Raw genomic sequence first — 22,264 nt, 5'->3', positions numbered from 1 at the left:
GGGATTGCATTGAATGTGTAGATTGCTCTAGGTAGCATTGACATCTTCACAATATTTGTTCTTCCAATCCATGAGCATGGAACGTTTTTCCATTTCTTTGTGTCTTCCTCAATTTCTTTCATGAGTATTTTATAGTTTTCTGAGTACAGATCCTTTACCTCTTTGGTTAGATTTATTCCTAGGTATCTTATGGTTTTGGGTGCAATTGTAAATGGGATCGACTCCTTAATTTCTCTTTCTTCTGGCTTGTTGTTGGTGTATAGGAATGCCACTGACTTCTGTGCATTGATTTTATATCCTGCCACTTGACTGAATTCCTGTATGAGTTCTAGCAGTTTTGGGGTGGAGTCTTTGGGGTTTTCCACATAAAGTATCATATCATCTTCAAAGAGTGAGAGTTTGACTTCTTCTTTGCTAATATGGATGCCTTTTATTTCTTTTTGTTGTCTGATTGCTGTGGCTAGGACTTCCAATACTATGTTGAATAGCAGTGGTGATAGTGGACATCCCTGCCGCGTTCCTGACCTTAGGGGGAAAGCTCTCAGTTTTTCCCCATTGAGAATGATATTTGCTGTGGGTTTTCATAGATGGCTTTTATGATATTGAGGTATGTACCCTCTATGCCTATACTCTGAAGAGTTTTGATCAAGAAAGGATGCTGTACTTTGTCAAATGCTGTTTCTGCATCTATTGAGAGGATCATATGATTCTTGTTCTTTCTTTTGTTAATGTATTGTATCATGTTGATTGATTTGCAGATGTTGAACCAACCTTGCAGCCCAGGGATAAATCCCACTTGGTCGTGGTGAATAATCCCTTTAATGTACTGTTGGATCCTATTGGCTAGTATTTTGGTGGGAATTTTTACATCCATGTTCATCAGGGATATTGGTCTGTAGTTCTCCTTTTTGATGGGGTCTTTATCTGGTTTTGGGATCAAGGTAATAGTGGCCTCATAAAATGAGTTTGGAAGTTTTCCTTCCATTTCTGTTTTTTGGAACAGTTTCAGAAGAATAAGTATTAATTCTTCTTTAAATGTTTGGTAGAATTCCCCTGGGAAGCCATCTGGCCCTGGGCTTTTGTTTTTTGGGAGATTTTTGATGACTGCTTCAATTTCCTTAGTGGTTATAGGTCTGTTCAGGTTTTCTATTTCTTCCTGGTTCAGTTTTGGTAGTTGATACATCTCTAGGAATGCATCCATTTCTTCCAGGTTATCTAATTTGCTGGCATAGAGTTGCTCATAATATGTTCTTATAATTGTTTGTATTTCTTTGGTGTTGGTTATGATCTCTCCTCTTTCATTCATGATTTTGTTGATTTGGGTCATTTTTCTTTTTGATAAGTCTGGCCAGGGGTTTATCAATCTTGTTAATTCTTTCAAAGAACCAGCTCTTAGTTCCGTTGATCTGTTCTACTGTTCTTTTGGTTTCTATTTCATTGATTTCTGCTCTGATCTTTATTATTTCTCTTCTCCTGCTGGGTTTAGGCTTTATTTGCTGTTCTTTCTCCAGCTCCTTTAGGTGTAGGGTTAGGTTGTGTACTTGAGACCTTTCTTGTTTCTTGAGAAAGGCTTGTATTGCTACATACTTTCCTCTTAGGACTGCCTTTGCTGCATCCCAAAGATTTTGAATAGTTGTGTTTTCATTGTCATTGGTTTCCATGAATTTTTTTAATTCTTCTTTAATTTCCTGGTTGACCCATTCATTCCTTAGTAGGATGCTCTTTAGCCTCCATGTATTTGAGTTCTTTCCGACTTTCCTCTTGTGATTGAGTTCTAGTTTCAAAGCATTGTGGTCTGAAAATAGGCAGGGAATGATCCCATTCTTTTGGTACCGGTTGAGACCTGATTTATGACCTAGGATGTGATCGATTCTGGAGAATGTTCCATGGGCACTAGGGAAGAATGTGTATTCTGTTGCTTTGGGATGGAATGTTCTGAATATGTCTGTGAAGTCCATTTGGTCCAGTGTGTCATTTAAAGTCTTTATTTCCTTGTTGATCTTTTGCTTAGACAATCTGTCCATTTCAGTGAGGGGGGTGTTAATGTCCCCCACTATTATTGTATTGTTGTCGATGTGTTTCTTTGCTTTTGTTATTAATTGCCTTATATAATTGGCTGCTCCCATGTTAGGGGCATAGATATTTACAATTGTTAGATCTTCTTGTTGGATAGACCCTTTAAGTAGGGTATAGTGTCCTTCCTCATCTCTTATTACAGTCTGGTTTAAAATCTAATTTGTCTGCTGTAAGGATTGCCACCCCAGCTTTCTTTTGGTGTCCATTAGCATGGTAAATGGTTTTCCACCCCCTCACTTTCAATCTGGGGGTGTCTTTGGGTCTAAAATGAGTCTCTTGCAGACAGCATATCGATGGGTCTTGTTTTTTAATCCAGTCTGACAGCCTGTGTCTTTTGATTGGGGCATTTAGCCCATTTACATTCAGGGTAACTATTGAAAGATAGGAATTTAGTGCCATTGTATTGCCTGTAAGGTGACTGTTTCTGTATATTGTCTGTGTTCCTTTCTGGTCTATGTTGCTTTTAGGCTCTCTCTTTGCTTAGAGGACCCCTTTCAAGATTTCTTGTAGGGCTGGTTTCGTGTTTGCAAATTCCTTTAGTTTTTGTTTGTCCTGGAAGCTTTTTATCTCTCCTTCTATTTTCAATGACAGCCTAGCTGGATATAGTATTCTTGGCTGCATATTTTTCTCATTTAGTGCTCTGAATATATCCTGCCAGTCCTTTCTGGCCTGCCAGGTCTCTGTGGATAGGTCTGTTGCCAATCTAATGTTTCTACCATTATCGGTTACATATCTCTTCTCCCGAGCTGCTTTCAGGATTTTCTCTTTGTCTCTGAGATTCGTAAGTTTTACTATTAGATGTCGGGGTGTTGACTATTTTTATTGATTTTGAGAGGGGTTCTCTGTGCTTCCTGGATTTTGATGCCTGTTTCCTTCCCCAAATTAGGGGAAGGAAAGTAAGTTCTCTGCTATAATTTGCTCCATTATACCTTCTGCCCCTCTCTCTCTTTCTTCTTCTTCTGGGATCCCAATTATTCTAATGTTGTTTCGTCTTATGGTATCGCTTATCTCTCGAATTCTGCCCTCGTGATCCAGTAGTTGTTGATCTCTCTTTTTCTCAGCTTCTTGATTTTCCATCATTTGGTCTTCTATCTCACTGATTCTCTCTTCTGCGTCATTTATCCTAGCAGTTAGCGCCCCCATATTTGATTGCACCTCATTGATAGCCTTTTTGATTTCTACTTGGTTAGATTTTAGTTCTTTTACTTCTCCAGAAAGGGTTTCTCTAATAACTTCCATGCTTTTTTCAAGCCCAGCTAGTATCTTTAAAGTGATGATTCTGAACTCTAGATCTGACATCGTACTAATGTCCCTATTGAGTAGGTCCCTGGCAGTCGGTACTACCTCTTGTTCTTTTTGTTGAGGTGATTTTTTCCGTCTTGTCATTTTGTCCAGAGGAGAATAGATGAATGAAAGAACAAAATGCTAACAGGGTAACAACGTCCCCAGAAAATAAACTCTAAACAAATCAGAAAAGACCTGAAGCAGTGGGAAAAGAAAGGGAAAGAGAGAAAAAAGAAAAAGAAAAAAAGAAGGAAAAGAAAAAGATAAAGATAAAAACAAACAAAAACAGAACAAAACCAAAAAAACCAGAATGTGATCAAATATGATCAGGCTGGTATATAGATGAGTGCCACACGCTAGATTTTGGGTGTATTTGGTCTGTTAGAAGAAAGTGCCTCCCAAAATTTTAAAGAAAGAAAAACTTATATATGTACAAAAATAAGGGTTGATATGATGAAGGGATGGAATATGACTGTAAAGATGGAAAGTATAAAAAATTTTATAAAAGGAATTGATAAGTTGTTTGAAAAAAGAAAGAAGAGGATTAAAAAAAAAAAAGGGAGAGAATGTGATCAGGCAGGTGAGTAGAAAAAAACCATACAGTAGAGATTTAGGGTATATTTTGATCTGTTAGAAGAAACTATCTCAAAATTTTAAAGAGAGAACAACTTATATGTATGCCAAAAATATGGGTAACTACTATGAAGGGATAGGATATGACTCTAAAAATGAAAAATAAAAATGAAAAATAAAAATGTTTTTTTTAAAAAAGGGATTGATAACATTTTGTTTTAAAAAGGAAAACAAAAAAATTAAAAAAAAAAAAAAAAAAAGACAGTTAAAAAAAAAATTAACTTTCAAAGCCTAAAGAATCATGGTAAAAAAGCCATGGATTCTACGTGCAGTATTCCCCTAGCGCTGGAGTTCTGCTGTTCTCGTTGATCGGTAAACTTGGTCTTGGCTGGCTGTTCTCGCTGATCTTCTGGGGGAGGGGCCTGTTGCCGTGGTTCCCAAATGTCTTTGCCGGAGGCGGAATTGCCCCGCCCTTGCCGGTCCGGGTTAAGTAATCTGCTCGCGTTTGCTCTCGGGAGCTTTTGTTCCCTGCAAGCTTTCCGTACAGCTTTGGAGAACGAGAGTGAGAATGGCGGCCTCCCAGTCTCCGCCCCGGAGGAGCCGAGAACTCGGGGTCCCGCTCCTCAGTGCGCCCCCAGAGAAAAGCCGTCAGTCACTCCCGTCTCCCCGGTCTCCGGCCGCACTCTGTGCTCACCCGGCCTGTGACCGCGCGTTTCTATCTGGCCCCCGACCCCGGGTGGAGTCTCCAAACCCAGCAGATCCCCGCGGTGCGCTCCCGCACCTCTCCTCCCGGGGGAGGAAGGGGAGTCTCCCCGGATCTGCCGCTTGTTGGGTCCCTGCTGGAGGAGCAGTGGCCCGACTGTGCCGCGGATCACGGTTTATGGCAACCCCGAGCTGAGAGCCCGCGCCTGGGCTCCGTCTCTGCAGCCGGCTTCCCTGCTCCGATACCTGGGAGCTCTGCTGCACTCAGGCACCCCCGGTCTTTCTGTGACCCCGAGGGTCCTGAGACCACACTGTCCCGCGAGGGTTCTAACACCCCCCACTTTGCCACCAGAGTGACGTCCCTCAGCGGAGCAGACTTCTAAAAGTTCCGATTTTGTGCTCCGTGGCTCTATCACTTGCCAGAAGCGGCAGACGGAGGCCCCTCCCCCGCCGTCTATCCTCCCGAATATCACCTCGGATTCACTTCTCCGCATGTCCTACCTTCCAGAAAGTGGTCGCTTCTCTGTTCAGAGAGTTGTTGCTATTCTTTTCTTCAATCTCCTGTTGAGTTCGTAGGTGTTCAGAATGGTTTGATCCCTATCCAGCTGAATTCCTGGGACCAGACGAAATCCAGGTCTCCTGCTCCTCCGCCATCTTGCTCTGCCCCTTGAGGATAACTCTTTAGGAAGAACGGCTGAATCCCCTACCCCACTCCAACCAAGACTAACCCCCTAGCAAACACACAGACACACCCACACTCTGCCTTTTCTGTGGTGGTGCTGGGGTCTAACCCCATGTGACCTTTCACTCCCACTGAGTCGCCATCATTCAGCCTGACCTTGAACCCTTCCTCTTGGACCCCAGGTCTTCATGAAGATATATTTTTGTGCTTGTGGAGAAAACCTCCATTTCCTATTGAGGTCTTACACTTGCTTCTCCACGGGGCTGCTCTGAGCTCTGGTATCGGGCACTCGTTTCCCTCCCTTCCCTTTTGGTCGCCTCATCCAGAAGGAATGTGGGCATTCCAGAAAGGCTCCATGCTGTTGTAGATGGCTCTCTTTGGGGACATGGGCTCTCTCATGCCGCTCCAGAAGCTCAGAATAGCTGGGGACAGAGCATTCTAGAGAAAGCCTGGAAGGGACCTGGGACCCGTCATCATCTTATCCAGCTACATTAATCGTTGCCGTTTCCCTGCTCCAACGACTGAGAGATGCTTGATGTTGCCAGAAGTAAACATATCTGTGATCTCCTGTAGACCTCTCACTCAGGAAGAAATTGCTCAGAGGCGAGAGCGTGCAAGACAGAGGCATGCAGAGAAGCTCGCAGCAACGCAGGGGCAGGCACGCACGGAGCCCCCCCGGGACGGGAGTGCCCTTGACACAAGTCCAAAGGGAGAGGAGCCCAAAGGTACAGCTTTCCTAACTGGGTTTTGGTGCACAGTACTGATTTATTGGGCATTCACTTAAGTTAGGACACTTCCTCTAGCTCTTGAGCTTGCCTCTAAGTGTAGCTTTTATCAGTATTCCATTGCTCTTGGTGTTTCTTCCCTAAAACTGGGCCAAATGGATCATATTCACTGTTCCCTCTATTTCTAGGCACATCCTGGATTAGAGAGAGCGTTGTTGGCACTCATTATCCTTTTGTTTCCGGCAGGTGATGAGCATCAGGTGGAGAGTATGGCCCTTAAATCTCTGCCCCAGGAAGGAAACAACCAAGAGTCTTTTATTGCATTTGCTCGCGTGTTCAGTGGTGTGGCTCGAAGAGGAAAGAAAATTTTTGTCCTGGGGCCCAAATACAGTCCTGTTGAGTTTTTGCGGCGGGTAAGAATTGGAAGTAAAACATTAGTATATCGTTCCAAGGTTCTTACATCTTTTCAGATTGGTTGAGATTTACCTTATTGGTAGATTTATTTTGTCACTAGATAGGCACATTCAGATGACTCCATGTACCTCCTCTTATGTTGCTTTGGGGACATTTGGTAAATCTGTCTCACTTAGTAGCATTTGGAAAACTAAACCGGTGTATGAACTCAGTTTTCAGGCCTTATCTAATTAATTACAAGGCTTTTCAAGGCCAGAGAAAAGAACTGGTAAGAAGAGCTGCCATGCTGGAGCCAGGGCAATGGCAGATCTTCAGGAAATACGGAGATCCAAAAACTGGGTGGCACAGGCCAAAGGCCTGGGCAGAGAGCAGGTGACAGGCCACAGTTGCATGGTAGGTGGATCCCAGAAATCGATCAGGAAGGTCTGGAAGCAGGTGAACAGCCAGCATCTAAATACACCTGAGCCAAAGGGCAAGAAAGAAACCACAGGCTGCAGCTACCTCAGCATTTTGGGACATAAGCAAGGTATGTACATAATAGTTACGTGACAATGGTCATTGGATGATGGAGGTGCCAGAAGTCCAGGGAGTGAGTCACAATCAGCAAGAAGCGGTGAGTAAGAACTTGGAAGACATGCCGTGTCCCGAGCAGGAGAGCACGAGCTCCTCTCCTTGCAGGGAAACCAGAGAAGCTGCTGGACTTGGCGGCAAGTGACGGGGCGGGGCGGGGTTGGAGAGGGCCCGCCATCATCTTGCCTTGAATGTTTGTTCCTCCAGTTTTAGCAGTTTAATCCTCAGAGATCACGCTGCTGGCTGGTGGCCCCGCCGCCCGTGGTGGGCTGTGGCGTGTTCTGCTGCGGCAGGAGGGGGCACGGCAGTTGTGCCTGGGGCTCTGTTTTCTGGGGGCTGTGATGGCATGTATCAGCCCAGTTATGCACATCTTAACATGTTGGTTTAGACATGGCTGATAGTTTGTTATTTATCGGGAAGGGTCAAGTGGTGGCTAATTTTTTTTCTTTTTTGTTCTCTCAACTGTCAAGATGAGTAAGAAATTGTTACTTAACATAGTACTGATTTATTGGGCATTACAAATTCCACGAGCATTCCAACTTACCTTCTTTACGTAGCGTATCTTTGCTCTCGTGGGGCTAGAGGTTGAAATCACTTCTCGTGTGTCAGGACTCGAGGAGCAGCGATGAAATGAATTGATGGCGCAGATGACCCCATACTCCAGCCGTCGGGGCCCCATAAAATCTAATTCCAACATGCTTTAAAAACAAGGGGACTATATTACACATACCCCCGACATAAACCTTACTGGACTTGCGTGTTCATCCCTCAGGTTACTTTTCTGTTGCTGCGTATTACCGACTACTACAAATTTAGCCAACGAAAACGATACACATTGTATCATCTCACAGTTTCTGTGGACTGGGAGCCCAAGCATGGCTTAGCGGGTCCTGCCTGGTGTCTCACGAAGCTGCAACCAGTGTTGACCAGGTTGTGTGCCTTCTGGAGGCTCCTTTGGGAAAGGATCTGTCTCCAGGTTCACTTAGGTTGTTGTCAGGATTCATACCCTGGTACCTGTGGGGCCGAGGGCTCCACATTCTTTCCGGCTGTCGGCCGCCCTCAGCTCCTAGAAGCAGCCTGCGCTTTCCTGTCCTGTGGACCTTCCCAGCTTGGCTGCACTCCTTCAGGCCAGCAAGGAGGGTCCAGGCTGAATGTATTTGCAAGACAGTCTTGCGTGATGTTCCGTAATCATGAGAGTGACATCCCGCCGCCTTTGCTGTATGCCATTGATGAGAAGCAAGCTACGGGCCCCCCTCACGCCCAGGGGGAGGGGATTGCGTGAAGGCATGAACAGGAAGCGGAAGCTATGGGCGGGCTACCTTTAGTCTGTTTTACCACTTATATACGTGCTGTGGAAGGCTGTATTATTTTTGAACTTGGTATTAATGGAATCTTCCTGTAGTTATTCTTCTACAACTCACGGTTTTTACCTAACATTGTGAGATTAATCTACATTGATGTCTATTTCTGTGCTTTCATTGTTTGTTGCTGCATAGTATTCCGTTATGTAAACAAGCATTTTATTTTTCCATTTTCCTGTTATTATGTATTTGGGTCCTTTCATTTTCTGCTAATCTAAACAATGCTATCTTGAATACTTTTGTACATATTTCCTTGTGCACGTTTGCATGAAATTCTAGGTAATCCACCCTTAGTGGAATTGTCTGGGTAATAGAGTGTGTGTATCTTCGGCTTACTGGTCAGTTTCAGACTGTCCTCCAAGTAGTTTTCCTTCACACTCCCAGCAGGGGTCCCTAACAGTCCAGTGTTCTGCAGCCTCACCAGAGTTTGTTACGGTCAGGAGTTTAATTTTTGCCAATCAGATGCATATGGTATGGTCTTTTCAAGAGGTTTTATTTCACTTTTTCTTTATTACTCTTTTAATATGCTTATTGGTCATTCATGTCATTTCCTGTGACGATATCTTTGGGTCATTTGCCTATTTTTGACTTGTACCATATACACATATTTTTTAATACGGGTTTTTAGATGTTCTTTGTATAACCTGGATACTAATTCCTTGTCACTTTTAAGTTTTGCAGATTCTTCTCTAGTTTGGGACTTGTCACATTTTCTGTTTAGTATCTTTTAATGTACAGAAGTTCTTAATTTTAATGTAGTTGAATTTTTTTTTTTTTTTAAAGATTTTATTTATTTGACAGAGAGAGACACAGCGAGAGAGGGAACACAAGCAGGGGGAGTGGGAGAGGGAGGAGCAGGCTTCCTGCTGAGCAGGGAGCCCGATGCGGGGCTCAATCCCAGGACCCTGAGATCATGACCTGAGCCGAAGGCAGACGCTTAACGACTGAGCCACCCAGGCGCCCCTAATGTAGTTGAATTTATCAGTCTTTTCCATTATGGGTTTTGCCTTTTGTATCTCATTTAAGAAAATTAAAATTATGACTGTTACAAAGGCAAAATTTTCACCTATGTTTCCTTCTAAAGTTTAAAGTTTTGCCTTTCTATGTTTAAATGTTTAATTCAATGTTTATACATGATACGAAAGAAGGGATCCAATCTTATTTTCGTCCCCCATACAAATACCGGTTGTTCCAACATCGTTCAGTGAACACTCCCATTTCTACCCACTGCCCTGCCAGCTCTGTCAGAAATCAGATTTCATATGTGAATTGGTCTGTTCCTCGACTATTAGACTTCATTTTTTCTGTTTCTCTATCACTGTCTCTATTCAGTGCTGACTTCTAAATATTTTGATATTTAAAAGGCCATGTCCTCTACCCTTTTTTTTTTTTTTTTTTTTTTTTTTGGTGTTTTCCTTTCTCTTTTTTGTCTTTTCTTTTAAATTTTTTTTTATTTAAAAGGCCTTTTCCCCTCCCCTTTTTTTTTTTTTTTTTTTTTGGTGAGTGCCTTGCTTACTCCTCTTTACTCTTCCATGTAAGTTTTTAGTCCCCTTGTCAGGTTCCATGAAAAGCTCCATTGAGACTCTGATTGCTTTAAATCAGCCCATGTATTTGGTGTGAATTGACATTTTGCAATATAGAATCTATGAATCTATTAGGCATATCTATTTAGGTTATTTTCAGTGTTTTTCATTAAAGTTTTATAATTTCCTCCATTTTAATCACTTTTGTCAGACTTATCCCTAGCTATCTTATATTTTGTTGCTACTCCAAAAGTTACTGTTCAAAAAAATATTTTTTTTCTCTTGCTGATGTAGACAGTTAACTGTTGTATATTGTCCTTGTGTTTAGCTACCTTGCTAAACTGTCTCTCTAATTACAGTTCACGTGTGGTTTGAGTGGATGATCATATTATCTGTGGATAATTCGGTTTCTTCCTGTCTCATCCTTCTGTTTTGTGTGTCTTTCCAGTGTGTCTTTCGAGCTACCCCTGCAGAGTAGTCACCGAGTCAGACCATGCACGTTTAAACGTGGCATGTGCTTGCAAGGCCAACGTTCTCATGGGGTCTCCAAGTCCCCCCAACACAGTAGCTTCTCCCTCCTCCGGGCCTTCATGAATTTACCTGCCTCTAGTGCTTTTTGGTCACTCACTCTGTGACGTTAGTTATGTTTATATGTGCTGTAACTTCACGTTTTTCCCACTTCGCAGATAGCGGTACCGTAGTGCCTTGGACCCAGAGGCCCCAAAAACAAGTTGTTTGATTGAAAGGCTTTCAGGGCACTTGCATTTATATGGAGGTTGCTGAATAATTCAAGGCAATATCTTGAATACTTTTCAACGTCTTGAATAATTCTTGACAAAACGTACATACTTTGAGACAGTATGTGCATAAGAACGAATATGACAGGAGGTGAGCTCATAAACCTGTTATCCTGGCAGCAGATTTTTGCTGTGTTTGTGCTCGTCTTCTCGTCAGTGTCCCCAGCATTTCACAGTGTGCTCCCTTCCAGATTACCAACATTAGCATATAATAGCTGTGGCTTGACCATTTTCACGGCATTTTTATCACATCTGACTACTCTTCCAAAGTTATTTTTATGTGTAGCTCAGCACTAGCACCTATTCTTGCCGAAAGCTCCAAGGGCGTTATAATAAGATTAAAACAATTTTAAGTGAGGATAGTAATAATCATAGCACAGTTGCCACCAAAACTGGTGTGTGGCATGGTTCACATAAATACGGGCAGGAGGCTGTGGGGATGTGTGTTTCTTGGCTAATGTGGTGGTACAGGTCACAGCGGATTCATATTCCTGAGCCGTAAAGCTTATGACTGTTGAATTCTTGACAGTTTTTCAGTATTTGAGAAGTTTCACTACTTCATATTTTATTTCATACCATTTCAAGTTTCCATATTTCAGGCTTACATGAAGTGTGACTGTACCATCTCACCTCTGAATAGGAATAACTGTATAGATTCTAAGTGGTGTCTGTAGTTAATGCCTCCTAACCTCTCTTCAACCATTTTTCTTCGCCCAGGTGCCATTAGGCTTCTCCGCTCCACTCGATGACCTTCCCCCGGTGCCCCACATGGCGTGCTGCACCCTAGAAAACCTGTATCTTCTGATGGGCAGGGAGCTGGAAGGCCTGGAGGAGGTACCTCCAGGAAATGTGCTAGGTAAGGAGGCACCGTGCCCCATATCTCTGAACCTGCACTCCGTTCTCAGAGCTCACCCAACACGTCACCCAGACTTAGTCAACTCTTGGAAGGAAATGACTTTGATCTCTGTTTTAGTGTGGTTATTTTTTTTCCTGGTGTCCTTAGACTTTAACGTACCACCTTTGAGCAATTAGCATGTGGATCGGTAACTTGCTGTGAGTTACAGTAGTTCTGTTTTAAAAAGCACTGCTTAAGTAATTTGTGAGTGCTCTGTTTTAGGTGGGGGTTCCATTTGGTTGGGAGCAAGAAGGGGAATTCCTGCTCACATAAAAGTCTGATGAGTGAGACACTTCTGGTTCTAAATTATTAGAGACTATTCTGATGTGAATTCTGATGTGATTTCTTGCAGTATTTTTAATCCATTGAATGTTGCTTTACCAATAGTAATCAGCTTACATCCATAAATACTGTTTGTCAACCCCATGATGTTTATTGGCTTCTGCTTCTGTGTGCAGAATTCACTTTTTGAGGTCCTTAATGCAACACGGAAGTCTCAGATTGAGGCATTTCGTTTGGAGCATCACAGGAAGCCGTGTGTGCTGTGGGATGTCGTATCCCCGGTACCGCTGGTTTCTGAACCCTTAGGGTGTTTGTCAGCTCTAAAGCTATTTCTTGGGTGATTGCTTGGGCTGGGAATTCCCTTTGTTTTCGAGAAATGGTCTAGACTACTGGTCCAGAACAGCTAATGATTTGTTTGGATTTTGTGAACCTGAGTCCAAGAAATTTGCCTAAGCATTTTGCCACTCCCTCACAGAGATCCATTCTTTTCTTTAGTTTATAATTTTTTATTTTCTATTTTTTTTTAGTGGAGGGCCATGGAATTAGTAGAATTCCTAGCTTTTCATCAGTGTTACCCATTCTCTTCCATTCCTTTAAAAAATGCCATTGAACCTTGACAGTTGATAGAACTCTGAGCTGCCATAGCCAACAAAATACTTTATCAGGAAGGACATGGGAACGAAGAATGGAAAACACTCTAGTTTTGGTTATAAGATTACTGTTTTGCTCAGACTCGGTCCACTTTGTTTCTTAAACAGAAGGTAAGGCAGAAGATCTCTAAGGTCGATACTCAAGTGAAAGAGAAGGTGTTTGTAGAGTGAAAGGTTTTTGTCCTGTTTTCTCCAACTAAGGCCAGTGTTGGCAGTCTTTCCCCGGTAGAGGCTGGGGACTTGACAAGCAGTGGTTTCTGGATCTCCACGTGCTGTCCAGGGCTGAGGCTCTGCGGTTTATAAGGAGGAAAACCATCTGTCTTTCATCTGCCGCCCAGGGCAGCCCTCTGCCCACCATCTGCTGAAGACCTTTGTAAGCTAACTGTCTTCCTCTTGGAGAAAAGAGGTATGCCTCATTCCCATTTACTGCTGTTTCAAAATAATGGTGGGATGCTTGGTAGGAGCTGGGGTGATGGTGCAGGTGACGAAATGTTTGTTCACCAAATTTAGCTGTGTAGAAATAACACAGATGGACACACCACTTTGGGGCAAAGTGGACAGAAGAGGAAAGCCAGATTTATTTTGCACAGGAGTTAGGGTTGTGTTTAGCTGCAGGTAACCAAAAACCAACTGCGGAGTTTTGAATTTCACTCAACAGGAAGCTGGAGGATAGATAGTCCAGGGCTGGAGTGACGGCTGTCCTGCGGCCTCAGGGGGCTGGTTCCTTCTGTCTGACTGTTTGCAGTGCTCAGTGTGCGGCCTTTGCCCCCGGGGAGCCAAGACAGCTTCGGGACCTCCAAGAATCACACGCACAGTCCTGGCAGGAAGAGGGCACAGGGGCCAAAGATCTTCTCACAGCACTTCTGTTTTCATTTGGGAAGAAATGCTCACTTAGTGACATCTCTGTCTGTATTCCCATTGTTTGTGACTTCTGTCACCTGGCCAGCCCTAGTTGCAGGAGAGGCGAGGGACGGCCTCCGCAGTTAAGGCAGTTGTGAGTAGCCTTCGGCTGGCTGATCCACACTGCCAGCCGCATTCCTCCCACCCGGGCCGGGCCCTGCCTGGGGCCCTGCTGGAGATTCTGTTTCTTCACGTTAAGGAGGAAGATAGTCCACCAGGAGGATTACGAACGTAACCTTGAAGGGGTGGGAATCCAGCCAACCACTTTGATTTGCCTTTTGAATTGAAACTAACATAATTGTTTTCCTTTTATTAATCCAGATCCAACTGAGCCCCGTGCAGGACTGGAAAACATGAGTATACCAAAATTCTGGTCATAGTTGTGCCACTAACTAGTTGTACGGCCTCGGGCTGGTTGTATGGCCTTTCTGGACTCGAGCTTCCCCAGATGATTGAACTAGGGCAGGGACTGCTAACATTTCTTACGGCAAAACTAGAATAGCCACTTAAACCTTTCTTTAGGAAGACTCTTTGTGGGTTCTCAGGACTTCTTTTATTATATTTATCACATACTGTTATATTTATCATATATTCTAAACATTAAGGATGAATATTAAATAGCGTCATATGGAGGAAATTTTATTGCTATAGCTATAAAATATACACAAAATTACATTTTGTACATTTTAAGATATGAACGGAACTGAAGTTTCAAGTTGCCATTATATTATGGTGGGTTGACATTTCAGTGAGGATGGAGCGAGGTAAAAGTTCTTAGTGCTTGGGTCATGAAGGTCTCACATGGATCATGTCAGTTTTTCACTGGTTGAAAAAAATGCTAAACTAGAGGATCTCTCAGGTCCCTTCTAGCTTTAACTTCTCAGGCTTGTGCTTCTTAGAGAAAAAAATGTTATTTCAGGTAATTAGGGTATTTCCCTTCCCAGTGTCCGTTGAGGGGCAGTGAGCTTCTGATATGGTTACTTGGATGGGTTGATAACCCATTTAGGTGGCTGCACGGGGACATCTTGAACCTCGTTACCAGCGCTAGAGTCAGGACGACACTTTCAGGCAAAGTCCGCTTGTTTGTTGATTAAAAACCTGGAGCACCGGTCTTAGGAGCAGCAGTTTCATAAGCCAGGTGTTTAATAAGGAACTTCCCAAAGCTAGGAGTGTGTTTCCGGCAGCGGAGAGGAGCAGGCCGGGGGAACGGCGGCTGGCACCCCCGCCACCAGCTTGCCCGGTGAGTTGCCCGAGAGCGGGCATGCAGCCCAGCTGGGTTTTTACGCTTGCCAGTTTGTCTTCTTGGGGAGATTTGAAGTTAAAAAAAAGTAAGACGATGGCTGAATCTGGTCGAATTGATGTACACGTTCCAGTTATTGTTGCTGCGTAACAAAGCACCGAAGCCTGGCGGCTTAAAGATGGCTTGTAGTTTTTCACGAGTCTGCGGTTTGGGCATGGTTTGGTGGGACACCTGGTCTCCATGTCTCGTGGTGTCAGCTGGGGAGCGCCGGGCCTGGGTGCCGGACTTAGAGGAGGCTCCTTCCACTTCCTTGTGGGGAGGCTGCCGCTGGCCAGCTGGGGCCTGGGCTGGGGTGGGACTGGGGCCTGAACACGTGGCCTCCCCATAGGGCGGCTTGGCGTCCTCACAGCGCGGAGCTGGGCTCTGCAGGGCAGCATCCGGGAGGACGAGCCCGGAGAAGCTCCGTCAGCTTTAGGACCTAGCCTACCCCCGCTCCGACCTCACTCCGTAGCAGAAGTGAGTCACCACGACCAGCCCGCATTTGGAGGGAGGAGACGGACTCCACCTTTTGATGGCAGACACGTCAAAGAACTTGTGAACATGTTTTAAGATGACCACACCGTGAACCATAGATAATTTCTTGTTTTCTTTTCTATTTTAGCAGGCCCATGACAGGACGCATATTGCAAATTAAGACATAACAGAGTTTATAGCAATCAGGGCAGGCCTATAAATCCCGTCTATTTTGCTCTTGTTAACTTAGAGAAAAGGTTGTAATTCCTGTTTAATAAGAACATAATAGAGAATGATATGACTGATACCCATGTGCTTTTCATCAGTGATGATGCCGAGTCGGATTGATCAAATGCAGATGAAAATTTCTGTTGGAGAAGGAAATGAAAACTTCTATGGCATTTTTTTTACAAGTCCGTGCATATAGGCAAAGTCCAAAGGAAAGTTCCTTTATTGGCACTTGGAAGATGTAGACTTCACATTTGAACTCTGTTATAACTCACTTGGAGAACTTACATTGACTGATAAGTGTGGAATAGAGTCTGTGGTCTGGAAATAGTTGATTTAAAGTTTAAAATCATTTAATTCCAACCTGATGTTTAAAAAGCTCGGATAGATGGGACAGAGAGACCTCCCTGTGTTTAACACACAATAGCCCTTTGTTCAGCCCCTACCAAGAACGTCTCTAAAAATAAATGTTTGCTACAGGCTCCTATTAAAATGTGAGGGGAAATTGAATTAGGATTCCAAATCTTTAGCCTTTTCTTACACACTTTCAGAACTCTTCCATATGGTTAAGTCTTTAACATTTCAAGGCCATATTCTAAGAGGAAACGTGATACTCCTCTTTTCACAACAGGAGGAAAATAACATTAATTAGCTTTTTTCTGAGCTGGTTTTAGTTCTGCCGCAGTGGGTTGCTGGGTGATGGGAAGTCAGTGGAGATTGAATGAAGGGTGTGTGTGTGTCTGCCCGTCTGTCTGTCCTTAGTCGTGTGGGGAGCTTGAGGAGTCAGAGCCTTTGTCATTACACGCAGATTTGATTTTGTTGTTGCCAAGGAGATCTCAACAGTTTGTGACTCTTAAGTCTTAGTGGTACTTTTTGTAATACATTGAATTCACTTACTAGTGAATTTCTTTTCTTTTTTTTTTTTTGTAGGTTTTTTTTTTTATTATGTTATATGAATTTCTTTTAAATATACCTTATCAACATTTTCACTTGGAATCTATTTTAATCAGTAAATAGTAGCCTTATTAGTCACTTCCTAGGATTAATTTTCCATTGGTTTTAATAATTTTTCTTTTACAGATGATAGTGATTTTATTGTGTCTTTATAATGTGTCTTGTTTCTTATTTTTAAATTGCCTATAGAAATATGATAGGTGCTCATTACAGCTGTTCTGTTATGTCTGGTTCCTTCCTAACTTTAATGAAAACACTCGTTTTAGCTTCGGGTTTGCTGATGCTGGTTGGTTCATATCTCTAATGTGTCATGTTAGCAAAGTATGCTTCTTTTTTTTTTTTTTTTTTTAAACCAGGAATAGATACTGAGTTTTATTGATGGGTTCCCAGCATCTAAAGACAAAGTTATAGAGCTTTTCTGCTTGCTATAATTGATGTCATGGATTATATTTAATTATTTCCTGATTATTCAGTTGTCCTTCCATTCCTAGAAGGAAAGAAAAAAAAAAAAAAACAGCACTTGATCATTGCACATTCTTGTGGTACACCATCGATTCTATTTACTAGCATTTTGTCCAGATTTCTCTTGGATACTGAGTAAGTTTGGCCTTTATTTTCTTGGTGTTTCCAAAATGGGAAGCGTCCTCTCTTCCACCCTCGAGAGCTGGGCTGTGTAATGGTAGCCACTGGCCATATGTGCTTATTTACATAGGCTGGGACCAAACAGCATTAAAAGTTGACTTCGTCGGGGCGCCTGGGTGGCTCAGTTGTTAAGTGTCTGCCTTCGGCTCAGGTCATGATCCCAGGGTCCTGGGATCGAGCCCCGCATCGGGCTCCCTGCTCGGCGGGAAGCCTGCTTCTCCCTCTCCTGCTCCCCCTGCTTGTGTTCCCTCTCTCGCTGTGTCTCTCTCTGTCAAATAAATAAATAAAATCTTTAAAAAAAAAAAAGAAAAGTTGACTCTGTCAGATGCACTAGTCACATTTCAAGTGCTCAGTAACCACGTGTCCCTAGTGGCTGCCATACTGGACAGTGCTGTTCTAGGGAAATTTCTATAGACTGTGTTAATTACCTTCTCTTTGAAAGTTTGGAAACAGTTCACTTGTAAAATCATCTGGGCTAGAGACATAAAATGTTTGATTCTTTTGATCTGTTTTATTGTCTTTCTCAATTCTCAGTTTCTGTTTTCTTTGTTTCTTTATTATGTAAGTTTGTCTATTTTATTTTGATGTTATAGCTCTTCTATATGAATGCTGTTATGTTTTAAGTACTCTTTAAAAGATAATTTTCAGTATCGTGTAGGCCGTAATATAGGTACATTTGAGAAATGCAGATAGGCTGAGTAAGAGTTACCTCTTACCGTAGGGGTGACCATCACTCTCTTTATATGCACATATGAGCACATTGTTTCTTAAAATTGTGGTAAAAAATATAACGTAAAATTTACCATCTTAACCATGTTTAAGTATACGGCTGAATAGTATATACGTAATACAAAAATAATCATGTTTCCTGTGTTTTCTAACCTGTACGTATTTCTCCTAGAGATGATCTCTTCTCTCATATTTAGAGCTTTCTGTTTCCGTACATTTGCTGTAACTCCCAGGACAGTGTTAGATGGTGGTGCAGTAGTGGGGTCTCATTCCTGACAGTGTAGGAATTCTTACGGACGTTGTACTGGGTTATATGGGAGATTTGATCTGCATGGTCTTTATAACACTGCAGTGACGACGACGACTGTTTCTATTTACTAGATTAATTTTTTAAATGTAGATGGATGCTGACTTTTATCAAATGGTCTTTTCCGTACCTTTCAGGTGATAGATGTTCTTTCTTTTTTGAGCCATTTTATGCCATGAATCTCAGTAACACATTTTTTAATATCAATGAGTCACATATTCCTGGAATAAGCTACTGTTGAATGTATTTCAGTATGTTAATAGAGCAATGAATTCAATTTGTTGGTGGTTTTTTATGTAACATGTTTATAAGTTTGGCTGATCTGCATTTTTTATATACATATTTATTTTATATTCATGGAGTATAGGTAACAGCATTCCACTGGCTACGTGAAATGAATAACAAATTAGGGATGGTTTTCACTGTTTTTATTTTATGGGACAGTTTAAATGGCACTAGAATTTTCTGGTCCTTAAGCGATTTGATATTAACACCCATGAAACCAACTCTACCTGGTTGGTTGTCAAGGTTGTGATTTGATAGTTTTATCAATTGTTACTCTCCCTTTCAGTTTTTTTGGTTTTTTTTTTTTACAGTTCCTTACATTGATTTTGGTACTTCATGCTGTCATAGGGAATCATGCATTTCAGATTGGTTATTTAGTTCATTTGCATGGATACTAGTATCGATATTGATTATAACAATGACATGAAAAATGAGCATCTTTCAGTGCTTACCATGTGCCAGGAACTTCTGTGTATTTCTGTGTAAGTATCTGATTTCCTCCTTGCCAAGTGAGACAGATACATTTTACAAATGGGAAAACTGAGGCTTGTGAAGGTTGTAATCATCTATAGAGCAAGCTGGGAGGTTTGTCTCCCTCTGTACCCATGTTATTTCACCTTCTTTGTTTCTATGTTAATTGTTTTTTTCTTTTTTCCTTTTCATCAGTCTTATTTGGTTGTTTGTTACATTGTATTTTTACTTCTATCATTAATCGATTCCTCATCTATAACAGGTTCTTAATATATTAATTTAGCATCCTTAAGAAGCCTTACCTTCTATATATCATATATTGTTTTATTTCATTTATTTTTTTAGAAGAATTGGTTCACTTTTTTTCTCTTTTTCAAATGAATGTGTTTATGGCCTGAATCTTCATATAATCTTGTCTGGATTTCTTTAGAGTTTTACACATTGTTTTCTTTATCATTGTGTTTTTCTGTGTACCTCCCAACCAGAGGACTGCAGCCGCACGTTACAAATGCAGCAAGCTGTGGGTCCCTTCAGCCCTCACAGCGCCACCCGGGCCACAGGGTGGCTGGAGTCCCCTTGTCTGTGGCCTCACACGGAATTATTAGCATATGGTTTGGCAAAATGCTTATCACATCAGTTAAGGTGTGACTGTTCATCCTTTTTTCACTGAATGAAGTAACCGGTTATAACTATATAACTTCTTTTGAAGATTATTACAGGTTTGTAACCTAAAAATTGTCTGTTAATAAGCTCATTGCCTCTCTAGACATTATTCGAGAACAAAGGATTATTTGATGGGGATTTTCTTCCCCACCATCTTGAAATAGGACATTTCCTTTTTTATTGTTAAATAAAGAAGTAGTTTATTTAAATGGCACTGACAAGATAGAGAGCAGATTTGACCTTTCTTCTTGGTATTCTTAATGCATGACAGAATGGGGAAATCATTTTTCTTTTGTAAATGGTTTAATGAAGGTTGGGAAGATGTCCTTGATGATTGATACAATAGTCTTCTTGTTGACAAGGTGAAATTTGATTTTTTTCCAGTAGACAATCAACTGATTGTCAAAAAGCCCGAAAAATACGCTCTCTTATACCCCTAAATTGAATATGTGACTCCAAGATGTAACAGCCCCACTTGTAGGTGTATACATCAGAGAGGCTTTTAAGTCTGCTCTAAACAAGGAGACAGGTACGAGAATGTTCACAACAGCACTGTTCATGATGGCAAAAAAAAAAAAAGGTAACTGGTTAAATATCCATGGACAGCAGAATGGATGAGTAAATTATGGCGCAGTCATACTCAGGAAGAATATTGTACCCGAGTGAAAGTGAATGATTCCACAACACCGAACATATTGACTGGGGTCAGGCTCACAAATACAATGGATTTAAACAACAAGCAAGTTGCCAAGCCTTTATATAGAGGTTAAAAACACATAAATACGGTGTATTGTTGAGGGACAGATCCATATATAATAAATAATGCAGGGAAAGGTAAACTGCAAGTTCACGGTCATAGCTCCTTGGAGAGATGATTCGGTTGAGGAGGGAGGAGTACCCTAATATGGGGAATGTCTTCTTTCTTCAGATGACTAGTGGGCCTGTAGTGTCTGTTCTGTTTTTCTTTTTGAGCTTTTTATATCTTGAATGTCTTCTCATATATTTTTTAAATTAGGAGGAAAGATGGTGTTAATATCTTTACTTGATGTCATTGGTGCTGCCTTGTAGAACTTGTCCCTGAGGACTGAGTTGAGAAATGGGAAGTGTATGGGTTGGGGATAGGATGCTCTGGGTTACATTCCCGCTGAGCAGTTTTTAGCTTTGTAGCCTTAGGTGGGGTGCTTAACCTCTCTGATCCTTAGTTCCATCTTGCAGATGAAGATAACAGAAGGCAGTGGGATGGTGGCCTTTATTTTGTTTCTAAAAATATCAAAGGGCAAAATGTTAATTAAGTAACGAGGTCATTACCATTGATTTCCATGGGAAATATCATTAATTGACTGGCAAAAGTCACACATATAAAGAAAATAAATCCTAAGTGAAGCGCTTAATTATGAAGACTAAAGAATATTTTTCTAATCTAACATGTCATTTATTTAAAGCAGTTCTTTTTATCTAATGAAAAAAAGCCAAGTAGGCCATCATAAGCATTTTGGTGCTTCCCTTGTGGTAGTGAAGCTCATCTGAAAAATGTCTTCCAGCAGGATATGTAGAAAAGAAATTAGGTGTTCTGGCTGTGACTGAAACTACTTCTTTACTCTCTGTCTTATTCCTAGTTATTCAGTTAGAAAGAGTCGACACTTCTGTTAGCTTCTCCAAGAGAAAGCTCCAGGTAGCAGAGATGATGGGGAGTTGGTTTCCCAGAGAAGTAAGGCAGAAGGGCTGGATCCTTGAAGCTACCGAATGGTCAGCATTGATGTCGGAGCTCCACTCCCAGCTTTGGGTCGGAGCCCGACTCCAGATGTAGGCATTTGGGAGGAGGAAAGGCTATGTCTTGCAGGTTGAGAGAGGTCGAGAATTTTCTACTGAGAAGCATGTGTGCAAGCTTGAACACGGAGCGCAGAAGGAACTGATTCTTCCGTGAGAAGCCAGGCCATGTTTTGTCCGTGAGCTGTGTGCGGTAGATTCAGAGTTAAGGTTTGAATTCTTTATTTCTTTTTTTTTTCAAGAAGTTATTAACTATTAAAATGGGTATATATTCTTCTGAAATAGTATTCTGACAAAAATAGTGATTCATAAAAGCAAGCATTCCACAGGATTGCAGTGTAATTTGTTTCCTTAAAATAAAAAGAAATGTATTAATTTTTTAAGCTGCCATCTGCCAGGGAACTCCTTAGACCTCTGTAATTGTATTAAGAGCCACAGGAGCTGAAAGCACCTGGGTTCTGCCCTGGAATAAAACAGACTGTGGCCTTTTTCCAGTTTTGTAGATGGGGGAGGAGAGTCACTTTACCTTTTGCTAGAGAAGGAAGTTTCTGTCAGTTTGTAGCTGGGCACTTATCTTCTTCCATCCTAGCTCTTGACACCAGCTGGTTTGAGAGAAGAATCCCTTAAGGGGAAGACGTTTCTTTAGAATAGTAGACACGTCTTCTTTTCATTATAAATATTCTGGAATTTCATGGCTGAGAGCAGAATCTCCTCTTGGTCTGAACATTTCTCATTAAAGGGTATCAGGACAGTAACCTTTTTTATTTTTTAATGTGATAAGATCTTGTAAGACCCCAGAGCCAAGGAGATGTTATCACTTGGAAGGTCTTTGTTTCTCTCCTGCGATACACTGAAATGAATTGCTTCTTCCTCCCCTCGGTGTGACCCAGGTGTTCTGGGAGGCTCACTGGTACATCCTGGGCTGAGAAGCAGGAGGCTGCTTGATGTCAGAGAAGCAGAGAGATTCTGAGTCTCAGCTCTTTCTCTTTGCCTTGGTCCAGCCACGAGGAGAGCACTGTGCTCCGCTCTGT

At 42.0% G+C, this 22,264-nt stretch overlaps 1 protein-coding gene across 3 annotated transcripts in view; it reads left to right on the top strand.

The window, feature by feature from the left end:
• Positions 1–22,264, top strand: part of EFL1 (elongation factor like GTPase 1) — a 135,766-nt gene that overhangs the window by 43,622 nt on the left and 69,880 nt on the right. For all 3 annotated transcript variants that reach the window (XM_032391841.1, XM_032391840.1, XM_032391839.1), the window contains 3 exons: positions 5,891–6,042; positions 6,289–6,455; positions 11,425–11,563. In XM_032391841.1, coding sequence (XP_032247732.1) covers positions 5,891–6,042; positions 6,289–6,455; positions 11,425–11,563 — 458 coding nt within the window. The remainder of the gene's footprint in view (positions 1–5,890; positions 6,043–6,288; positions 6,456–11,424; positions 11,564–22,264) is intronic.

The sequence above is a fragment of the Phoca vitulina genome, unplaced genomic scaffold, assembly GCF_004348235.1.
Source record: "Phoca vitulina isolate PV1807 unplaced genomic scaffold, GSC_HSeal_1.0 scaffold65, whole genome shotgun sequence".
NCBI lineage: Eukaryota > Metazoa > Chordata > Mammalia > Carnivora > Phocidae > Phoca > Phoca vitulina.
This window is presented reverse-complemented; position numbering and strand designations above follow the sequence as displayed.